This window comes from Aulostomus chinensis, chromosome 1 (genome assembly GCF_037954235.1).
Source record: "Aulostomus chinensis isolate RoL2024-O1b breed Wild chromosome 1, RoL_Achi_v1.0, whole genome shotgun sequence".
Classification (NCBI taxonomy): domain Eukaryota; kingdom Metazoa; phylum Chordata; class Actinopteri; order Syngnathiformes; family Aulostomidae; genus Aulostomus; species Aulostomus chinensis.
The window spans coordinates 67,995,904-68,017,779 of NC_141320.1; the positions used below are offsets into that span (position 1 = coordinate 67,995,904).

The 21,876-nt window shown below is 47.9% G+C and overlaps 3 protein-coding genes across 9 annotated transcripts in view; all 3 read left to right on the forward strand.

Annotated features, from left to right (window-relative positions):
- Window positions 1–4,309: 4,309 nt before the first annotated feature.
- ftcd (formimidoyltransferase cyclodeaminase) lies at window positions 4,310–8,382 on the forward strand. Its single transcript, XM_086202729.1, has 14 exons — window positions 4,310–4,616; window positions 5,328–5,511; window positions 5,586–5,714; window positions 5,792–5,880; window positions 5,969–6,148; window positions 6,326–6,463; window positions 6,538–6,669; window positions 6,743–6,804; window positions 6,901–7,027; window positions 7,100–7,261; window positions 7,331–7,374; window positions 7,472–7,610; window positions 7,687–7,782; window positions 7,866–8,382. The coding sequence occupies exons 1-14, from the start codon at window positions 4,563–4,565 to the stop codon at window positions 7,947–7,949; spliced, it is 1,620 nt and encodes a 539-aa protein (XP_086058855.1). The 5' UTR covers window positions 4,310–4,562; the 3' UTR covers window positions 7,950–8,382.
- A 465-nt stretch (window positions 8,383–8,847) lies between these two features.
- LOC147272925 (uncharacterized) lies at window positions 8,848–15,320 on the forward strand. 4 transcript variants are annotated; one of them, XM_086202725.1, is made up of 22 exons: window positions 8,848–10,166; window positions 10,271–10,388; window positions 10,463–10,545; window positions 10,622–10,741; window positions 10,818–10,909; window positions 10,985–11,112; window positions 11,185–11,482; window positions 11,565–11,665; window positions 11,817–11,918; window positions 12,042–12,075; window positions 12,164–12,373; window positions 12,487–12,710; window positions 12,806–12,876; window positions 12,947–13,063; window positions 13,164–13,289; window positions 13,396–13,488; window positions 13,569–13,636; window positions 13,775–13,818; window positions 13,900–13,943; window positions 14,016–14,084; window positions 14,812–14,962; window positions 15,129–15,320. In XM_086202725.1, exons 1-22 carry the CDS (start codon window positions 10,135–10,137, stop codon window positions 15,255–15,257), a joined length of 2,454 nt encoding a protein of 817 aa, XP_086058851.1. In that variant the 5' UTR covers window positions 8,848–10,134; the 3' UTR covers window positions 15,258–15,320. The 4 variants fall into 4 exon arrangements, with proteins under 4 accessions (XP_086058851.1, XP_086058852.1, XP_086058853.1 ...); XM_086202726.1 differs by having other exon boundaries at window positions 8,848–10,130; XM_086202727.1 differs by having other exon boundaries at window positions 8,848–9,373.
- A 79-nt stretch (window positions 15,321–15,399) lies between these two features.
- Window positions 15,400–21,876, forward strand: part of LOC147272926 (uncharacterized) — a 29,180-nt gene continuing 22,703 nt past the window's right edge. For 3 of the 4 annotated variants that reach the window (XR_015115020.1, XR_015115026.1, XM_086202722.1), the window contains exons 1-5: window positions 15,400–16,985; window positions 17,164–17,331; window positions 17,857–18,023; window positions 18,374–18,402; window positions 19,239–19,271. Coding sequence is in view for 2 of the 4 variants with exons in the window: in XM_086202722.1 (XP_086058848.1) it covers window positions 16,904–16,985; window positions 17,164–17,331; window positions 17,857–18,023; window positions 18,374–18,402; window positions 19,239–19,271 (479 nt within the window). In the remaining 2 variants the exon portion in view is untranslated. The remainder of the gene's footprint in view (window positions 16,986–17,163; window positions 17,332–17,856; window positions 18,024–18,373; window positions 18,403–19,238; window positions 19,272–21,876) is intronic. The other variant, XM_086202724.1, reaches the window with a different exon arrangement.

The following is a 21,876-nucleotide window of genomic DNA, read 5'->3' on the forward strand; positions in this document are numbered from 1 at the left end:
TTGTCTCAGGGGGGGTTGGAGTAAAATGAGGTGTTGTGACAGGCGGGGTTGGAGTAGAAGGAGGAGTTGTCCATGGGGTAGTAGGAGTAGAAGGAGGAGTTGTCCAAGGAGGGGTAGAACTAGAGGTTAGGTTTGTCCAGGGGGGAGTAGGAGTCGAAATAGGAGTTGTCCCAGGGGGGGTTGGAGTAAAATGAGGTGTTGTGACAGGCTGGGTTGGAGTAGAAGGAGGAGTTGTCCAAGGGGGGGTTGGAGTAGAAGGAGGGGTTGTCCAAGGGGAAGTAGGAGTAAAGGCAGGAGTTGTTCCAAGAGGGGTCTGAGTAGAAGGAGGAATTATCCCAGAGGGGGTAGTCGTAGAATAAGTTGTTGTTCCAGAGGGGGTAGGAGTAGAATGAGGAGTTGTCCAAGGGGAGGTAGGAGTTGAAGGAGAAGTTGTCTCAGAGGGGCTGGGAATAGAATGAGGAGTTGTCCCTGGGGGGGGAGAAGTAGAATGAGGAGCTGTCTCAGTGGGGGTAGGAGGGGAATGAGGAGTTGTCCCTGGGGGGGTTGAAGTAGAAGAAAGGGTTGTCCAAGGGGGAATAGGAGTAGAGGGAGGAGTTGTTCCTGGGGGTGTTGGAGTAGAATGAGGAGCTGTTCCAGAGGGGGTAGTAGAAGAATGAGGAGTTGTCCAAAGAGGGGTAAGAGTTGAAGGAGTAGTTGTCCCAGGAAGTGTTTGAATGGAAGAAGTTGTCCAAGGAGAAGTAGGAGTAAAGGTAGTAGTTGTTCCAGGAGGGGTCATCGTAGAAGGAAGAGTTGTCCAAGGGGGAATAGGACTAGAGGGAGACGTTGTCCCAGGGGGGTTTGAAGTAGGAGGAGGAGTTGTCCCAGGAGGGGTTGGAGTAGAAGCAGGAGTTTTCCCAGGGGTAGTAGGAGTAGAGGGAGGCGTTGTCTGAGGGGCAGTCGCAGTAGAAGGAGGAGTTGTCCAAGGGGGGGTCGAAGTAGAAGGAGGAGTTGTCCAGAGGTCAACAATAGTACTTGTATGATCCGTAGTGGTAGTACCTTGAGTTCCCATGGTACTATCTGAGATGGCGGTTAGACCAGTCCCTCCTGGAGTTACAGTCATAATAGTGATAGAGGTTTGATTAGTCGTAGCTGTTGAGTTATATGTTGTACTAGTAGTAGTCGTGTTCCTTGAACTCGTAGTCATGGCAGTGTTTAGACTAGTATCAGTGTTTGGGACCCAACCGGTGTGGGGGATCATGTTGGTGGGAACTGGTGCAGATGATGTGGTTTGAGCTTCAGTTCCAGGAGACTCCAGAGGAACGGCTGTGAGGAGATGACGGTGAGCCTGTCAGATGTGATCGTCTCTGAACATCATCTTCATTTGATCAATGAACAATTGAACATCTTGTTTATATATCATCTATATTTTATCTGTTAGCATGTACATTATCTTTAAAGACTGTGTGTTTCATCTATAAACATCATCCATGAATAGCGTATAAACAGTCTGTACGTATTCACAGACTAAATTCTTGGTCAGGTATTCAAGGCTTTTCTCGTATTTTTGGGCTGAAATCATGTGTTTACTTTGAACATGACAGTAGCTTTGTGTACAAATATATGTAATACAAGAAAATCCATTTATTGGGTTTTGACAAATTGCCAAGGAAGCATGTACAATGAATGCGTACTCGTTTCAGACCAGCCGATTGTGATGGTATATTTCAAGTTGCTGTTTAAGACAAACAGAAGGGGAAAAAACTAAACATGAGAGCAAAGGTCTCCAGGGTCCTATTTTAATATTCAACACAATTCAAAATCCTGTTTCACTCTAAATTTACTTTCTTGTCACAGCTTCATTTTAATATTTCAGGTTATTTCTTGATAATTTACTTGTTGTTGGTGTCGTAGGAAATGAAACTACTTTGTTGGCTTGAAAATAAAGATCACATAATGAATAACCAAAACTTTAACAAAGAAACAACTTCAGGTTTCAGTCTAGCTGTCGTTGTTGTATCTGACCAGAACACAAACAGAACCTCCTTTCAGAACTCAGTCATAAGGAACTCTTCTTACCCAGAACCATGAAGATTAGACAAATCCAGAACTCCATGTTGCTGAGAGGTTCAGCTCGCCGCTGCCCTGCCGTCCCACACGTCCCATCTGAGGTCATAACGACGGCAGAGGAACCATAAAACAGCTCAAAGGTCTCCACCTGACACGTCTCTCCACTTGCACCGCCTCCTCCAACACCTTTACACCTTCTACACCACTATGACCACCATAACCACATTACCATCTCCTCCACAGTCTTTATCACACAACCCCCTTTATCACTTCCACCACCACCATTACCACCTCCGCTACCTTAACCTCCTCCTCCACCACCACCATTACCACCTCCGCTACCTTTACCTCCTCCTCCACCACCACCATTACCACCTCCGCTACCTTTACCACCTCCTCCTCCACCACCATTACCACCTCCGCTACCTTTACCTCCTCCTCCACCACCACCATTACCACCTCCACTACCTTTACCACCTCCTCCTCCACCACCATTACCACCTCCGCTACCTTTACCACCTCCTCCTCCACCACCATTACCACCTCCTCCACCGCCTTTACTGACTCCTCCACCTTTACCACCACCTCCTCCTGTCTTTCACTCTCTAATCTCTTTTGCATCAGACTGTGACTTCATTAAGTGTATTTATCATTACTGTTTGAGTGACAGAGTGCAGAATGAAGTACTCAGAAGTTTCTGAGAGTCACTGTTGAACCAGTAAACTTGCTGCAGTAATTTATTGATGTAATATCATAATAAACCAATTAAGGTGGAACTCGGGATGAAAGAGTCAACATGTTCTCTGAGTTCCTCAGAAAACATTCTTGACAAAGATAAACAAACACTAAACATGAAATTTCATAACTAATATGTTTTTAACACATTGTGTTCATGTTTCTGTATTTATTAAATTATGTTTATTCGCTATGATTTAAAGGAACAGAACAGGAATGGAGGAACACTACATTTTATGACTTTTTAAAATTTTGTTTATCAATGTAAAAATAATTCTTCTGATCTTTGATTGGACACTTTTTATTCATCATTATCCTTTTTATTATCATAAATGAAGAATTAACCTATAATTGTGATTTTTATTCTTTATCAATCCATGTTTTATTATGTTTGTTCTTGTTTGTACTTAACCCTCTAATCATTGGTAGAGTTGAGTCAAGCCCGTGTGTGGCGTCATCCTCCTGTCTGAATTCTCACAGTCTCTGCGAATGACTTGGAAACAGAAACTTGATGAGATTATCTTCAACAATGTTGTGACCTTTGACCTTTAGCCTCCGGAAATGTTTCCTGTTGAATATGCAGAAGTTATCAGTACTGACCAGAGTTTGACCTGTGGACACGTTTGGTAATAGAAACATGGTTTTATTGCACTGAGATATTGAAGGCATCTATCGATGGTTAAGGAACTTCTGGACTCATGCGTGCTCCTGCTGCCAGGCAAGGGTATGAAGGGGGTAAGTTCCCATGCTACAGCAAGGTAACCCAAGTGTGGCGTCAAAATTCTCTTTTTTCCCACGAACCATTAAATTACTTAACAAATAATGCACTTTCTGTGAAGAATACCTCAGTTGTATGTGCACTTTACTGTCCAGCTGGTCCTGGCAGCAAGTTTTTAGCCATTAATGTTTTTTAATATTGTTGCAAGGCATGAAGTGGAATTATGTCATGTTGTTTTATGTCCTAAGCCGTCTTATCATATGTTGTTTTTCTCTTTTCTTTGTCTTCAAAATGCCTGTGATCATGCTGCTGCAAACCAATTTGGCCATGGGGACAAATAAAGTATTACTTACTTACTTACTTACTTACTTACTCACTTACTTACTTACTCATATATACTGGGTAAGTAGATTCCAGCGAACATCTGTTTGTCTGATAGCACCCAGGTAAAACATGCCAGGCTAATTAAATCCAGCTAATGTATGTTAGGCTAATGGAACCCTCCTTACACCTATGATGCTAATGTCTCCTAGGTCAAAGGAACCTAGCTCACCTATGAAAACTGTACACAGCTAAATTATGTTAGGGAAAGGAAAACCAGCTAACTTCTACTTGGTATTGAAACCTTGCAAATATATGCTGGGTTAGGAACCCGGCTAAACTATGCTAGGCTAATGGAACCTAGTTAAGATATGGCAGGTTAATGGAAACCAGCTAACAGATGTCAGGCTACTGAAACCCAGCTAAGGTCTGTTAAGCTAATGAAACCCAGCTAATGTTAGTCAGTGAATGAAACCCCATTGATGCATGCCAGGCTAGTGAAACACAGTTAATATATACTGGGTCAGTAGAGCCCAGCTGACATCTGTTTGCCTGATAGAAGCTGGCTAAAGCACACCAGGCGAATGGAATCCTGCTCATGTAATGTTTGACTAAGAAAGAGACAGTCTTTGAATGCAGCATCAGTTAATGATTCAACACTGTTTGGCCACAGCAGTTTGTTTTTGGAGGGTGAAATCAAACCTTCTGACCCTCAGAGGACAGTTTGGACTCAGACGTCGTCATGACTCAGCTGGTGGAGTGCGTTCCCAATTTCTCTGAGGGCCGAAACAAGGAGGTCAGTGATTTAATTTAATTTATTGAAAACAAGTTAGTTGCTTCTTTATGGCTGAACTTTGACATATGAGGATGATGCCAACCACGAATAACCTCCAGATAAACAAAATTATCTCTAGTGGGAGGCTGGTGTGAAGCAGGGTGGAGGCTAGCAGGAGGCTGGTGTGAGGCAGGCTGGAAGCAGGGTGGAGGCTAGCAGGAGGCTGGTGTGAGGCAGGCTGGAAGCAGGGTGGAGGCTAGCAGGAGGCAGGGTGGAGGCTAGCGGGAGGCTGGTGTGAGGCAGGGTGGAGGCTAGCAGGAGGCTGGTGTGAAGCAGGGTGGAGGCTAGCAGGAGGCTGGTGTGAGGCAGGCTGGAAGCAGGGTGGAGGCTAGCAGGAGGCTGGTGTGAGGCAGGGTGGAGGCTAGCAGGAGGCAGGGTGGAGGCTAGCAGGAGGCTGGTGTGAGGCAGGGTGGAGGCTAGCAGGAGGCAGGGTGGAGGCTAGCAGGAGGCTGGTGTGAGGCAGGCTGGAAGCAGGGTGAGGGTAGCGGGAGGCTGGCGTGAAGCAGGGTGGAGGCTACCGGGAGGCTGGTGTTAGGCATGCTGGGAGGAGGGTGGAGGCTATCAGGAGGCAGCGTGGAGGCTAGCAGGCTGGAAGGGTGGAGGCTAGCAGGAGGCTCGGTGGAAGAAAGGTGGAGGCTGATAAACAGTTGTGTGATTGTGTGAACGTCTCAGGTGATCGATGCCATTGCGGCAGCCATCACCAGCACAGCAGGTTGTAGCCTGCTGGACGTTGACCCTGGAGCCTCCACCAACCGGACTGTCTACACCTTTGTGGGTCCTCCTGAAGCAGTGGTGGACGGAGCACTGAACGCTGCCCGCCAGGCCTTCAGCCTCATTGACATGAGCCAACACTCAGGTCAGTGTGTGTGCGGCATGGCGGCATGATGCCGTCTGCAGGAGGTGTGTCTCTTACGTTTGCTCCCCATGTAGGCGAGCATCCTCGCACCGGAGCGCTGGACGTCTGCCCGTTCATTCCCATCCAGAATGCCACCATGGAAGACTGCATCAACTGCGCCAACATCTTCGGACAAAGACTGGCGGAGATGCTGCATGTGCCTGGTGAGACACTCGTGACACAGAACACAAGGTCACTTCCTGTTAACAGTGTCTCACCGGTGGAGCCTGCTTGTTCCCAGTGTATCTGTACGGAGACGCAGCACGGAGCGAGAAGAGGAGGAGCCTGCCGGCTGTCAGAGCCGGAGAATATGAAGCTCTGCCAGACAAGGTGAGACCACTTAGACCAGGAGCTTGACGTTCAGCTGGCGGAAAAAATGTGGAACTTAACTGTTTACGGTGGTTCTCGTGTCCCCCAGTTGAAACGCATTGAATGGGCTCCGGACTTTGGCCCTGCATTGTTTGTGGAGTCATGGGGGGCCACAGTAACAGGCGCTCGCAAGTTCCTCATTGCCTACAACGTCAACCTGATTGCCACCAAGGAGCAGGCGCATCGCATCGCACTGGACATCCGGGAGCAGGGCCGTGGCAAAGACCAGGTAGAACACTGTTCCTGAGAGGTCAGAGGTCACGTACGGCCTGTTTAGAAGACGTGTGTTAGTATTTCTCCCTTGAGACTTGGGATCAATTAAGTGTTTCAGATACTGACGACAGTTTGTGTGTGTGTGTGTGTGTGTGTGTGTGTGTGTGTGTGTGTGTGTGTGTGTGTGTGTCAGCCAGGACGACTGGTGAAGGTCCAGGCAATGGGCTGGTTCCTGGATGAGGCTGGCATTGCTCAGGTTTCTACCAACATCCTAGACCACCAGCAGACGCCACTCCACCAAGTCTACGAGGAGATCCACCATGGCGCCAAGGTCAGAGGTCAACCTGTCACCTTCCCTTTTCACTTGTTGTCTTGTCAAAATAAAAGTTGTTATGTTTGGTCCAGGAGCTGAAGCTGCCAGTGGTCGGCTCCCAGATCGTGGGTCTGATCCCACTCCGCGCAATAATGGAAGCCGCCGACTTCTACATTGAGCGTGACCATCTCTTCATCGTTCAGGAGGAGCACAAAGTCCGCCTGGTGAGCACACGTGGTGTTGTTGCTCTCCACGCCGCCGCGGCTTCTAACAGCATGAATATCTGTGTGTGGTCAGGTGATCAGCAGGCTGGGCCTGGACTCGCTGGGGCCGTTCAAGCCAGACAAGCGAATCATCGAGTGAGTCAGATATCTGCTCCCGAAGTTACGTAATCAGTTGTGTCATGTGAGAGTGTGAGGATTGCCGGCCATGTTGTGATGTGATGTCATCACTAGGTACATGGTGAGGTCACAGGAGGATGGGTGTCTGGTCTCTCTCTCTCTGCGGCGCTTTGTTCACAATGTTGGTGCTCGGACGGCGGCACCGGGGGGAGGATCTGTCTCGGCTGCTGTGGCTGCCCTGGTACCTGACATCAGCGCCATGTGGTGAACAGACCTGTGCAGATGTGTTGTAATGGTGATGTTTGTCCTTCAGGGGGCGGCATTGGGCACCATGGTTGGCCAGATGACTTACGGCAAGCGCCAGTTTGAGGAGGTGGATAGCGTGATGAGGCGGCTGATACCCCCGTTTCATCATGCCATGAATGAGCTGCTGGACATGGTGGATGCCGACTCCAATGCCTTCAACGGCTACATGGTGATGTGTCAGGCCGTTCTCCTGCTGGCGTGCCTTTGAGCATCGTTTCATGTGCTTTTTTTGTTGCAGGCGGCACTGAAAATGCCGAAAACCACCGACAAGGAAGCAGTGAGGTGAGAACCTGTCACACGATCACATACCTGAGCTGTTGAGTCAGTAGATGTGACTGAGGGGAGGTCACACTTGAAAACAAATCTCTTTGTCTGACAGGCGAAATGCGGCGATGCAGGAGGCTCTCAAGCAAGCAGTTGGCGTTCCACTGGCACTGGCCGAGCGGGTCAGTGTCCTCTGGCCGTCCCTCAAAGAGATGGTCATCTATGGAAATGTGGGCTGCAAGTCAGACGCACAGGTAGGAGACAGTGTCTATTAATAAGTCACATGACCAAACTCTCAAATCTCATTGTCCAGGCCATAATGGTTTCCAGGTGGCGGCGAAGGCTCTGGAGGCGGCTGTGTTTGGAGCGTATTTCAATGTTGTCATCAACCTGAAGGACATCACTGATGATGGCTTTGTGACGGCGGTAGGTGCTCTCATGACGCCTGGTCCAGCCGTCTCAGTCCCACCGTCTCAGTCCCGCCTCTAATTGACCCTCTTGTTCGGCAGATGAATACCAGAGCGGCAGCGCTGCTGCAGGAGGCCAAAATTAGCGCAGCTGATGTCCTTGACGCGGCTGAGAAGAGAAGCTGACCTGTACCTCCTGGGTGGCGTTCAGCTGGTGGGCGTCTTAATCTACAAACATCACGGTCATGACCTTGACATCATGGTTTGACCTGTTCGACAAGCCTGCCTCCTTCTGGAGGGTGGCACACATCTGTGTCTTTATAGTTTGATTGAAGTGGTCTGTGGGCGGGGCTTGTGCTCATTTTTAATCCTCAGTGTATCCGACTGGTAAACAAACTTTCTAGTGATTTCACTGACAGTAGTTTTAAACTCAGATCAGTACAGGAACCCTGAGGTTTTCAGTCCCACCCACACTTGCATTTCTGTTTCTAGTCAGGCACCAGATTCATGCTCAGGTTAACATGAATGTTCACTCTTCCCGCCAGCAGGGTGCCTTGGCAAAAACAAAGGTTAATTTAATGTAACCATGGCATTAATAAAACTGATGAAATGAAATACATCTGTTAGCTTGTTGTCCTGTTTTTTTTTCTTAAATATTCCTTGAGATTAAAGCCTTACATATCACTGTTGTGCTGATCCGTCCCGTCGGTGCTGGCTAACAGCTAACAGCTAACGATTAAGCAAAGATCCTAGAGTCACAGTTTAGTTCAGTGGTTCTCAAACTTTTTCTGTCATTCCCCCCTTGGAGGAAGAAAAATTTTCACCCCCCCCCCCCACGCCAAATTTTTGGACAAAATAGGCCATGTTTAACTTTATTGACCTATTAAAAATTATAAACATTCCTTTAGTTTTTCAAAACTAGAAAAAAATGAAATAAAATGTGTTTCATCCCTGTCAAATATCTCTCCATTTTAAAAACAGACCTGACAACAGTTGCTATGAAAGAGGTTTAAAGCGCTCGTTGGTTCTGCCGCGAAAAAAATTCCGGTGGAACCATAAACAAAGCGAAAGGTGAGGGGGAAATAATGTTTGGACGTTGGGTGACTCGCGCCCCCACGCACTTTGTGAAAAGCTGCTTTGGTTGAGGATTTCTCATCGCGATATCACAGCGAATCACTTGCGGGTTTTGGGTTCGGTTGGAGGAAACCCCCAAAATTTATGCTAACTGTTAGCTGTGAGCTACCACTTCAAGACTGGTCAGGGCCGACAGGTGACCCATAACCTGAAGGAGCAGGTAAACGTTTGGGGTGGGACTTGCTGCGCCAACTGCCGCCCAGCAGGAGGCGCTGACGCTCCCAACAGCCAGAAACACACGAAGAAGAGTGACGTAGCGCGTGCCCATCCTGACTTCGCGGATGTTGCTACGGAGCTCTGGATGCGGGGGTCTCGAGTAGTGATATGACGGCCGTTTCTCGTTCTTCTTCTTTCCCCGAGCCGACCACGCAAGCCTGTTCGGTCACGAGTTCACCGGAGAGCCTCGGCGTCTGACGACGTCACTACCAGCTAACTTAGCTCCCCGGCTAGCAAGCAGCTCCGAGGACTGCCTGGAGGTTTGTAACAGTTTCCAAGTTCTAAACTATGAATTCTGCCACGACGAGTTCCTCCAGAGTTCTGGTACCGGTTGGTCCGAAATGCTGCCGGTATTTGTGATGTAGCCAGCTGTGCTCACTCTGCAACAACACCGGAAAGAATAAAAAGACCGATTGAAGTTTTTGCTGTCGAAATGGAAAATTTGAAACCAGTTGGAACCGAGCTGATATTCAGATGAACCGTCTGGATCTGCTGGTTAATTCGGCGCAGAATTTATTGTCTGAATGTTACTGCAGTTCAATAAATACCACTTGAAATCGCGACTGGCTGCTCCATCGACTGCGAAATGAGCTGATGAGTCGAGCCTTCGGAGACCACTGAGTGGCGGAGAGACTTCAGCCGGGTCGTGGTGAACTACGGAGAAGCTGCTCATCGTCGTGAAACGACAGCAGATGAGTTCGGCGTGGTTCCGGCGCCCAGCTGCAGACCTGCTGGTTGTCAGCGAGGTTCTGCGTGTTCAGGCACAGCAGGTTCCTGTGAGAGGAGAACATATTTGTGTCTGTTCAGAACTTCCTTTGCTGGACTTCCAACTGATTAGTCTCAATCTCATTCCCAAATTGTGACTAAAGACATCATATACATGTGATGTCATACGTGGGTGGAGCTGATTTCTCTGAGGTGAGGTTTCCCTTCATGTCCCCTGAGCTCAGACGTGGGTTCATCACTATCCCATCAGCCAGTGTGGAAGCGCTCAGACGCCCCCAGCCATCAGTGAAGGTGAATGTATGCACTCAGCAGTAAACGTCATGTATGGTGAGATCCCAGCGCCGCCGTTCAGACTGCCCTTTTAAAATGGAGTTTGGTTTGCCAATGTCCTCGTAGGACGTTGGTTTGAGTCTCCTCTTGTGTGTCGGCAGCATGGCGGCGCCATTCAAGATCCCGAAGAAGGAACAGCGAGCAGGTTCAGACTCCACCCACCTGCAAATGCAGTCACCACTGTCCCGCCTCCAGAGCCCCACCCCCAAAAATATGGTGGTAGGTGTGTACGCTGAGTGATGATGATGATGATGAACCAGTGACGAGTTGGTAACCATGTATGGTCCCAGCAGCAGTTCGGGGGTCAGCCGGGCGGTGGTGAGACTGGCAGGATGCATGCTGGGAGCTCACTCAGCTCCATGCCGAGCAGTCACAGGTTTGAACATATTAACTCAGCAGATGTCAGCACGCCGATGATGATGTGTGTCCGTTAACAACCTGCTTCTTGCCAGCTCGCCGTTTCAGCCACTCTTCAAAAACATGGTCAGAACGCTGCTGGGGCTCCGGGAAGCTTCAGCAGTGTCTCCTAGAGCAGCAGGGGGCTGGGCACGCCCACCACAGCAAGGACAGAGGTGGGTTTGGCGAGTGGCCATCACATCAGCATGGGTGTCGTGTCACTAAGCCACTGTTGCATGTGTCCTCCACCAGATGGCGCCTGAAGAGAGGGTCTGACCGGCTCCTGCTGCCTGACAGGACCTCTGAGTGTCCGTCGCCACCACAGAAGAAGAGTGACCCAAGGGGTGAGAAGAGCTGGAGATATCACGTCTCAGCCAGTCACAGCAGGGTGCAGTTGACCACATGACTCTCACCCACAGGTGTGACTCCGCCCACTGAGAGCATCTCTGAGGAGTCGGGGGACTCGCTGGCAAAGCTGCGAGCAGATGAGCATCCTGGAAGTTTGAGTTCCTCACCGGGGTGGAGAACATGGAGGAGCACGCTGCAGGTCAGAAGTCACACATTTCTGATATGAAGAACATTCAATATTTGAGAACGCCTTCCTTCTTTCCGTGTTCAGGGTGAGAGGAACTCGCCCGGCGCTGTGGCGCAGCAGAAGAACTTCTCGGGTGTCGCATCAGAAGATGACTTCGTGACTGCTTCCAGAACCAACAGCAGTCCCACCCAGCGACATCCCGCGTCCTCCGAGAGCTCCCTGCTGTCTATAGGGACGACCCCCTTTGGGGGGCGGAGTCTCTGCGCGTTGTCATGCCGCACCACTTGCCGCAAGCAGCGGGAGAAAGAGAGCGAGGGCAAGAGGGCAAGGCGGGCTGGCGTCCTCCATCTTCGTAGGAGGGCAGCCAACCAATCAGAGCCAAGTGAGTTGTGAGCCAGTTCAGCGGCGGCGTCCCTGAAGGCGGTGGAGAACGAGACACTGCATGACTGTCCTTCTTGTTTCAGTCGTTCTGTCGAGTGAGGAAGACGAAGACGAGGAAGGTGATGCAAGGACGCTGCCCAGCCAGGTGGTGGGACAACGCCCACAAAACCCAGACACAGCGGAGGTAAGAGGCGAGGCGTTGGACTGGGGGAGCTGAATGTCTGTTCTTTTCTTGCCAGGGGCCCCACCCTTCATCAAACAATGTTGTGACCCTGGTGACCTCTGACCTGCCCTGAAGCATCGGTAGAACTGCGACCCTCTGTGTTGTCTTCCAGGTTCATCACCTTGATGAGAACTCGCCGCCATCGTTCCTGGAGCTAGAGTTCACTTCCCTCGAAGCAGGCCTGACACACGCTGACGCTAACGGGAAAATGATGGTTAGTTTTACTTCAGGTTTTGAGTGATGTCATTCTCACGCCATCTTGAAACAGTTAATCATGTTTGATGGTTCCTCTTGTTGACCTTGTAACCTCCTAACCAGTTCCTCTGATCCCTCCTAGATCTCCCCGTACGCTATCAGCCTTCCTCTGAAAGGTAGACACCTCTGACACTTTCAGCGATTTCCTGTCAGTTGACCATATTTAGTTGTGAACCGAGGACATTTCTTTGTCCAATGGCTCAGGGGGGCAGGGCGGCGAGGACGGAGAAGTCACTCTGGTGGCATCTCAGGTACATGGATATGGTGTGTGGAATGGCGTCGTGGCTCGGGGCGGGGCTCTGCTGGCTGGGTGGGAAGGACCCGCCCCCTCGCTGCTCCTCTTGTGCGTGTCGAATGCTCAGGCCAACCTAATTCAGAGGGAGCTGACTGCCATCCAGCCTGGCGCCAAGACAGGTAAACATGCCAAGTTCATCAACTGAACCAAGGAACTGACTGGACTCTTAAACCCCGTCATTTGTCCTAGTACCTCTTCTCTGGGTCCTCTTGGTTCTGCTCTGGTTTTTTAGGTCCGTCTTGTTCTGTCCTCCTGGTGCTGTTGAAAGAGCGTCTGCAGGAGATCCAGGCCGCCCTGCTGGCATCCCTCTTGGACATGGAGGAGTTCAGGAAGGGGCGCTCTGCCTCCTCTGGGGTTCCTGCCTCCCCTCTGAACTGGACTGATGGGCTGTTGCTTCTCCGCTGCTGTGCTCCGCCTCTGGACCAGCACCTTTTGGACCTGCTGGGTCACTCTGCTGTAAGACAGCTCCTTTTGTCCCCAGAGCTACGTGAACTGTTAGCGTTAGCATTCGAGGAGTTCTGCCTCTCAAAGCAAGTGGTTGTGTCTTCCAGGAGGCGTCTGGACAGGTGAGATGCAGTCAGCAGAACAAGACCCCATCAGGTCTGCGGCAGCTCCCAAGCAGGTAACAAGGAACCACCCTTCACTAGTCTCTGCTGATGACATCACTGGTGAGGCAATGTCTTTGGTCTCAGGTTGGTCCAGTATCCGCCACCGCCCTGTAAAGGCCGCATTACCATAACAAAGGAGGACCTTGCATGTCTAGAGGCTGGCGAGTTCCTCAATGATGTCATCATTGACTTCTACCTCAAGTGAGTTCATCGAGTGACTCATAACCTTAGCCAGAGTTATTTTTCAGTTCCCTGGTGCTGTAGTTCATCGTTTCACCAGTAGGTGTCATGCCTCCTGCAGGTTCCTCCTCCAGGAGGGAGTAGCTGGTGCTGTGGCCCAGCAGAGTCACGTCTTCAGCAGCTTCTTCTACAAACAACTGAGCAGACAGCAGGTCGCTGGCGAGGACGGCGAGGCCGCCATCGTCCCGTAAGAACGTCCCTGTGACTAGCAATGATGTTATCCTTAATGCTGGATGTTGCTTTGATGGTGCAGCGTGTTCAGCGTGTTGAGGTCAGCACTATGTTGTTTTCAGAGATCGCAAGATGAGGCATCAGAGGGTGAAAACATGGACCCGCCATGTTGACATCTTCACTAAAGATTTCCTGTTTGTGCCTGTCAATCAAGAGTAAGCACGCATTCATAGGTTCAGGGGGAGAGAAGCTGCCAACGGCGATGGCCTGATGAGTGTCCTGTGGTCTCCTGCAGAGCTCACTGGTTTCTGGCGTTGGTGTGTTTCCCCGGTCTGGAGGATGTTCAGTACCAGGAGCGACCTGGTCTGTGATCATCAGTTTCCTCACTGTGACCTTTGACCTCCAGCTGTGACTGCGAAGCAGGGAGATTGAAATGATTTCAGATTAACGCGACTTGTACCCATCCTAACACTATAACTGTTCCACTGTGTTCTGGTACAGGTAGATCAGAGCGAACCGCCAGTCTGAGGTCGACGCAGCCGCCAGTAAAAACCCTTTTTACTTCTAAATGTGAATAGCTGTCAAATCAAAGTGTTATAGAACAATGAAACTGGTGGTGTTTGCAGGACTGCACCCAGCAGGGCTGCAACAGGGACGCCACGTTGAAGAGGTCAGTCGCCAACCAGTTGCTGAATGAGTGCCAAACATGATGTCATGTGACTGATCCTGGTTTCCTCTCCAGGCCCTGCATCCTCATCATGGACTCGCTCAAGTCGTCACGGCACAACAACGTCTGCAGGCTCCTGCGAGAGTGAGAATCACATGACGCCTATGTCATGCTAGCATGCTAACAGCCTAACATGAACATAGTAACACGCTTACACGCTCAAGCAAACCATGTTAACAGGCTTGTGCCAAAACGACATGCATGCGAACAGGCTAAACGTCAAAATAAGATGCTAACATCTGCATGCTCACATGCTAAACATTAAAATACCATGCCAGAATCATAATGCTAACAGCCTGAACACAAACTTAATAAAACACTAGCAGTAGCATGCTGACTTTCGAAAACATCACAATGATAAAGTTAAAAACAAGCATGCTAACAGGCTAAACCTTAAAACAAAACCAACATTCATATAACAGGCAAGAAAGAAAAGATTCTAACCTCAGCATGCTGGATGACAACTTCGCAACATGCTGCCATGCGAAGGAAACGTCATCAGAGTAATTATTAGTGTAACGTGTAACATGTTTGTATGGTAACAAGCTAAGGCGTAGAACATACAACTTTGTGAGCTTGCTATTCTTAGCACTTTTGCATAGTTTAATGCGCTGAAGCTTGCGCGATACCATCCAGAAGTTTTAGCATGCTAAGGCTACAGTGTTTGCTAGGTTAGCTTGATCAGGCTGACCGCTAAAAGAATTCTGTTTGCTCTTGTTTCTGTTTGTGATTTAACTCCTCATCGCATTACAGTTAAACTGCTGCCAGTAATTCTCCTGGATGCTAACAGTTAGCCTTGTGGTGTCTGCAGCTACCTGCAGGTGGAGTGGCAGGTCCGCCGCGGGAGACAGCGTCTCTTCACGGCTGACAGCATGCGCAACTGCAGCTGCAGTGTCCCTCAGCAGGACAACAGTAGTGACTGCGGTCTGTACCTGCTGCAGTACGTGGAGAGCTTTCTGCAGGTAACCGCCATGTGACATCATCGATGGTTAGAGTCAGCACTGAGTTCAACAAACTTGCTTTTCGTTGATATTTGTCAGGATTTATTTGCATGTGTCACGTGTTCACAAGCAGCTTTAGATTAAACTTCCTGCCTTAACTCATGGAGCACTCTGATTGGCTCCGTAGAACCCTGTGGTGCACTTCACCCTCCCTCCACATCTGGAAAACTGGTTTCCACAGCAACATGTGCGACAGAAGCGAGAGGACATCAGGCGTCTCATCATGAGGCTACATGAAAGTCAGATGACGCGCTGACACATAAATGTATTTATGGTCACATCCTGTTCTCTTCCACTTCCATAATAAAAGCCTTTTTAGCTGATTTCTGAGCTCTTTTATTAGAAGTCTGGAGACAGGAAGAGAGCTTCCTCTTGTTCCTGTAGTTTGGAGGCAGAACCATCAGAGATGCTCCTCAGCCCGTGAAGACTCGGCGGCCCAAACTCGAGAGGATGCAAAACAGATTTTGGACGTTTCAGTTTGTAATCAGTTTATGATGAAATGATGTCTGCGTATATTTGGAACCAAAGCTGTGGTGTGTGTGTTTGTACGTGTCTGGTGTGTAAGCCGAGGTCAAAGGTCGCTGGGTTACTACCAGAGTGCGCTGGTAATCTCAGCCCCCCCGCAGACGACCAATCAGCTTACAGCTGGTTAGTGGGATCAGACGGCAGGACACCGATTTTCTGCGTTCAAGGTAAAAACAACAACAAAAACAACAGCCTGACCATTTACAGCTGATCAATCGACCAGTCATCAATTCAGTTGCATGACTTCCCCTCTGGCAGGAACATCCTGTTCATCCGCAGCGCCTCCTAATCCTGCCTTCTTTCTGTCTTCAACTCTTAAAATAATCTTTGTCCTGAAGAGTTAACACGTGGATTTCAAAATAAAAGCCTCGTCTGCTCTGACGGCGGCTAATCTGATTAACCAATAAAAGATGTCTGCTATTGTTGACGCTGAGGCAGCGGGGCGCCGTCCCACTGAGAATTGGACAGACAGGAACCTTTGGGTTCCTCCAGGAAAAGAAAATGGAAACGGAGCCTCGATGGTTCAAATAGTCCCACACGACTTCCTACTTTAGAGATAAATGACTTTGTAACTGAATTATTCCGTGTGCTGGGAGCGTTTGTCTTGTTTCCATGGTAACATTCATGCCAGAAGCAGTGACTCCAAAGACCTTCAGAAATGACAGAATCATCCCTCCACAAAGACGACTGTTCGTTTTGACATTTCACAAACAAACTCGACAAAATCTAACCCAACAACAGGAAGTGGGGGTTTATTGCAACTCCATTGAGAAACCAGCCTGTCGTCACCTTTGACCTTCAAACGGCGTCAATCCTCTGAGCGGTGAGCTGGAGCGACCAACTGGGAGTGCTGACGCTGCCACCACTGTTTTCACTTGACTGTAATGAGTCAAATCCAACATGGCGGCTCTGTTGATGGGTGCATCATTCAGCCTTTGATTTTTCTGAACTCGTGATGTGACGCATCCGGCCGCTGTCAGCCATGTTTGCTGGAATCATTTGATGACAGTGTATCAAGTTCTTGTCTGTGACCTGCAGCGACTCAAGTGGCAGAATCCCAAAATCTAGAGGGTTTAATGAAAGGTGATGAGGTCAAGCTGGTATGTCAGGGTGACGTTCGTGTGGTTTGTCAGAGATGTGTGATGATGATGGAAAGTTGAAGACGAGCGGAGTGGAGGTGCGGCAGCAGAGTACGACGTGACGGGCGGTGTCCAGCAGGATGATGACACTCATCCACTCCAGCAGCTTAACAAATAGGATTAGAACGTCCCAGCAAAGTCCCATCTGCTCACCTGACAGGAAGCAGCACGGCGAGCACCGCCGTCTCCACACGGCGTCTGCTGAGGGACGCTGCCCATGAAGTGGTGTTGGTGAGACATGGCAGGAAAGTATGGGAGGTTGTCCCTGTGGACGCTCGGGCTGCTGCTGCTGCTGTCGGGCTGCATCGGCGCTGAAACAGGTTGGTGAGATGTTGTCTGGTGCTTGCTGGGAGACCAGCCAACTGCTGCTCTGTGTCTCGTGTCTCTAACGCCTGTCCATTGTCCGTTTAATGTCTCTCTAAGGTGTCTCTATTTTTGCATCTCGAATACTCTCGTGTCTCACGTGTCGAATGTCTTGTTCATGTTTCATGCCCGCAGATGACCAGACAGAGGAATTGCGCGATGGCGTGCCGCTGCTGTTCAGGCAACATGCATCTCTGACTCGCAGGAAACGGAATATTCTCTTTCCCAGTGGCGTCAAGCTGTGCACCCAGGAGACCGAGGACCAGGCCGTCACCCACCACCTCTCGTACTTTCACCTGAGAGGTGGGTCACGCTTCTTGCCGCTAACCTTAACACCTGCAGTGTTTCCCTCAAGCTCCTATCTAAACAGACTTAGCGGCTTAGAAGGCCAGTCTGCTGTCATTAAAGGCAGCCGATCCCTGAGAGGTCAGAGGTCAAGCCCGATCAGATGCTCCACTCACCTTCACGCTTTCTATCCTTTCATGGTTAGTTGTGTCACTCTTTATTTATGTAATGGACACATTGCAAACAGGAAACAGTTGATCTTTTTTCTGTAAAAAGAAAAGTACAAAACACATTAGCTGCTAATGCTATACACTTTCTCGCTTGTGTAGCAGCTATGCTCGTAGGTTAGGTTTCACTGGCATAGCTGCTCGTAGCCTACCCACGAAGGTAACGGTGTGCGTGGTAAACTGGTTGCTGGTGACTGATGGGAGTGACTGGGGCAGGCTTGTGTGAGGACGTGTGTGAGGTTCGTGAGAACTTGAAACCCATCCCCTCACTTCATTATGGGGTCACGCCTCTCTGTTTGATTGAAATGTGTCATAGTTTGCCAGGAGACTGTCTGGGAGGCCTTCAAGATCTTCTGGGACCAGTTGCCAGAGCGTGATGAGTATCAGAACTGGGTTGGCCACTGCACTGACGGCTCTGTTAGCGTCATGGAGATTGGCAGGTTCTTCAGCCAATCAGAGCAGCACATCAGCCTCATCAGGAACGTGAGTTGGACGATTTGCTTCTCCTGTGTTTTTGGAAGAAATCAAATGAATGACACCGTTGATCAGCGTGGTAGTCGTCCATCCATCCTCAACCGCTTATTCAAACCCTGACTAGAGGCTGAACCTCCTCATCGGACTCACAACAGCATGTTAGCGTTGGCTCCTAAAGACGGTGACCTTTCAGACTTTCCCTCACGTACATGTCTGATGGTAGGACGCACAAAAGATCTGCAGCGCCAGTCAGTTCCCAACAAACAAAAACAAATTCATGAAAGGAAACGTTTTTCTCGTCACAAAGTCACTCCTTAAATTATCGTCATGATTTTCTGACATGTGTTTTTGTCTTCCAGCGAGTTGCCATGGCAGCTGCGGTGAACAGGTCAGTGACGCTGAGATTCGTTTGTCTCATTCTCGTTTTCTTGTGTTTTGGTTGAAATGGTCACGTCTGAATCTTATTGTGATATTGATGCACTAGCAAATTGTAAAATTATAAACGTGCATATATATCTACATATATCTGTGTGTATATATACATATATTTATGTATGTATATATATATATATATATATACATATATATACATATATGTGTGTATATATACATATATTTATGTATGTATATATATACATATATATACATATATGTGTGTATATATACATATATTTATGTATGTATGTGTGTATATATATATATATATATATATATATATATATATATACATATATACCTACATATATCTGTGTGTATATATACATATATTTATGTATGTATGTACATACACACATATCTACACATATATGGGTGTGTGTATATATACATATATTAATATACATATATACATATATTTATTATGTATATATACACACACATATCTACAAATGTGTGTATATTTATATATATGTATTTATGTATATATATTTGTGTGTATATATACATATATTTATGTATATATATTTATGTATATATATATAAACACATATATATCTACACATGTGTGTGTGTATATATACATATATTTATGTATGTATATATCCATACACAGATATATGTAGATATATACATATACACATATATGTTTTTTTTTACAAAAGTGAAAGGAAAATCAAAGCTGAATAAAAGTAAAAAAGACAGATTGAGACGTGACAGGAAGTCAAACAGGAAGTGCCTGTCTGTGTTTGTCTATTGACGTGTGCTGTGCTTCATCACTTGCTGCAGTGTTCCTTTCACCTCAGCCCCACCTCCATGCAGGTAGGCATCCCAACACCAGCCAATCAGAGCTCAGCTGGAGTCCAACAGTTTACTTTATGAATAGAAACATATTTCTGAATTTGTAGTTTTTTAAACAGAATATTCATGTTTTACCTTGCAGATGCACTGGTTGCTAGCATGTTAAATATTTGCAAGCTAACATGCACTTCTGAACTAATGAGTGTCAACATGCTACATTTAGCTAATGCTAATATCAGCAGCGATGTACTGTATGTGTCAACAAGCTAAAATGCTACATGTTAGCATGGTAAACATTTGCAGGCTAACATGGTCTTCTTATACAAAAAAAGAGCATGCATGCCATATGAACAACATTAAATATTCTGAGTGTCCAGTCAGATAGCCCCTTGAAGTCGTAACTGCAGGTAATGATTAGAAATCACTCAGACTTGGACCTTAATCTCAGAAAGATGTTTGACTTTAGAAAACAGTTTGAGAATTTCATACCACGACTGTTGAGACCAAAGTTATGACGACTATCGATATTTTTGTGATCGTGCTTGAATGTGCAGAAAAATGTTCAAAGCACTGATACGAAGCAAATGTTGTGTTCAACAAATAAATTAAGCAGCAGCACTTTGAAAACACACCTACGAGGGTCGTGTAAAGAGCGGCAGTGGCCTGCAAGCAGAGGTCATGATTGATCACGTTCCTCTGATCTGTTTATCCTCATCCACGAGAGCTCTTGCTCATCTGAAGAGTCTGGGGGCTCCGACCCTAAAGCCTTGAGACGTGGGGAACATTAACACTCCGCTAAGCTATTGGCAAGTTCGGTAGAACAGCCGGGACATATTCCCCTATTCTGAGGTCCATGCGAATTGAGCTCCCGTGAGTTGAATTACCTTGCATGCCCAGTATTGCTGGGGATGGTGGTTGCTTCTGTGGCTCCGAAGCTCTGGCGTGTTGACCCCTGACCCTGCTAGAGGTGCTTATTTTGCTGCAGGCAGAGGGGCCACCTAATCACATCGAGGCCCACACTCCCGATTTGGTCTTCTTAAAGGGCTGACACATCCATGGGTTCCATCGTTCCCCTCTGGTGCTCCATTCCACTGTGCTTTCATGTTGGTTGGCAGAAGGGGGCGTGGCTAAAACATAATAAACCTGTGTGTTCAGCGTCCCAGCTGTGTCTGTGGGAGACTTGCTCACTTTGTTTGCAGCAGGATGGTCATCACATGGTTCTCGTGATGATTCACACTTGAATGATATTACTCACTGAAGTGAGTTTTACCACGACATCGCAGGGCCTGCAGTGATGACATCCCTACATTTGACTTTTATTTTTGATTTAAAATCATGTTGGTGCTAAAACATCAACATCGGATGAGATGAAATTGTTTTGAAACTATTAATGTCAGATTTGTGTATCGCTGATTCAGTGTATTCCCCGTAGCTGACAACACCGTGGTGACCACCAGTCTTCTTGGCATCCATAGGTGGCGTCAGACTTTGTCCTGAATTCTAAAACTGTTTGTGACCTCTTGAAAAGCTGTAAGTGATGATGAGCAGCTACGTTAGCTTGTTGATGTTGGAATTAACTACAGCAGTGTCCATCCATCCATTGTCTTCCGCTTATTCCTGTTAAGGGTCGTGGGGGGGGGGGGGGGGGGCTGGAGCCTATCCCAGTGGCTACGGGTGAGAGGTGGGTTTCCCCCTGGACAGGTCATCAGTCCATGGCAGGGCCACCACATAGAGACAGACAACCATTGGCTCTCCCAGCCACGCCTACGGTCAATTTAGAGTCTGGATTAACCTGGTCCCTCTTGATGTCTTTGGACTGTGGAGGAAGCTGGAGTACCAGAGAGAACCCAGCAGGAACAGGGAGAACATGGAGACTCACCCAGAAAGACCCCGTGCTGCAGCCGGGGCTCCACCCACAACCTTCTTGCTGGGGGCCACAGGGAGGACCACTGCTCCACCCACAACCTTCTTGCTGGGGGGCCACAGTGAGGGCCCCTGCTCCACTGGGCCGCCCTACAGCAGTGTATTTAGCTGATTTCCTTGCAGAGATTTGTGGTAAAAAACTGTGTTTGAAACAGAAAATAACTTTCTCTCCAAGGAGCCGAGTATTTGTTCATTTTTACGGTGGTTTCACTGTAAAATGCTGCGTTGCCTCCCTCTGTGTCTCACATCTGAAGGGGAACGCTAACTATTTTAAGGATTAACAGATGTCAGCAACACAGGCCGCGTTTGTTGTTCCCTGACTTCCAAACAGTTAGACATCAACTTTTATCAGTCGTGTTTCCACAATCTAAACCTAAAATACTTGTACTTTCCCTTTACTGCTTCTCTGTTCTTGTCTTCTGCTTCTGTCATTTGACATTTAGTATGTTTTATCTTGAATGCTGAAGACATTTTTCTGTCTCTTTTGTTATTCCAATTTTTTGCAGTGTTATTGTCATATGTTATCTCTTAATATTTTTGTGTACATATTTTACAGGATATGGTTTATTCATTTTAATTAACCATTTGGACCAAATATTAATTTTTCCTGGTGGAAGTGAATGTCACATGATTCATTCATAGAATGGTAAAAAGAAGGTGTCTTTCAAACCTGGTGTGAGTCTAACTTGATGGTTTGGGGTTA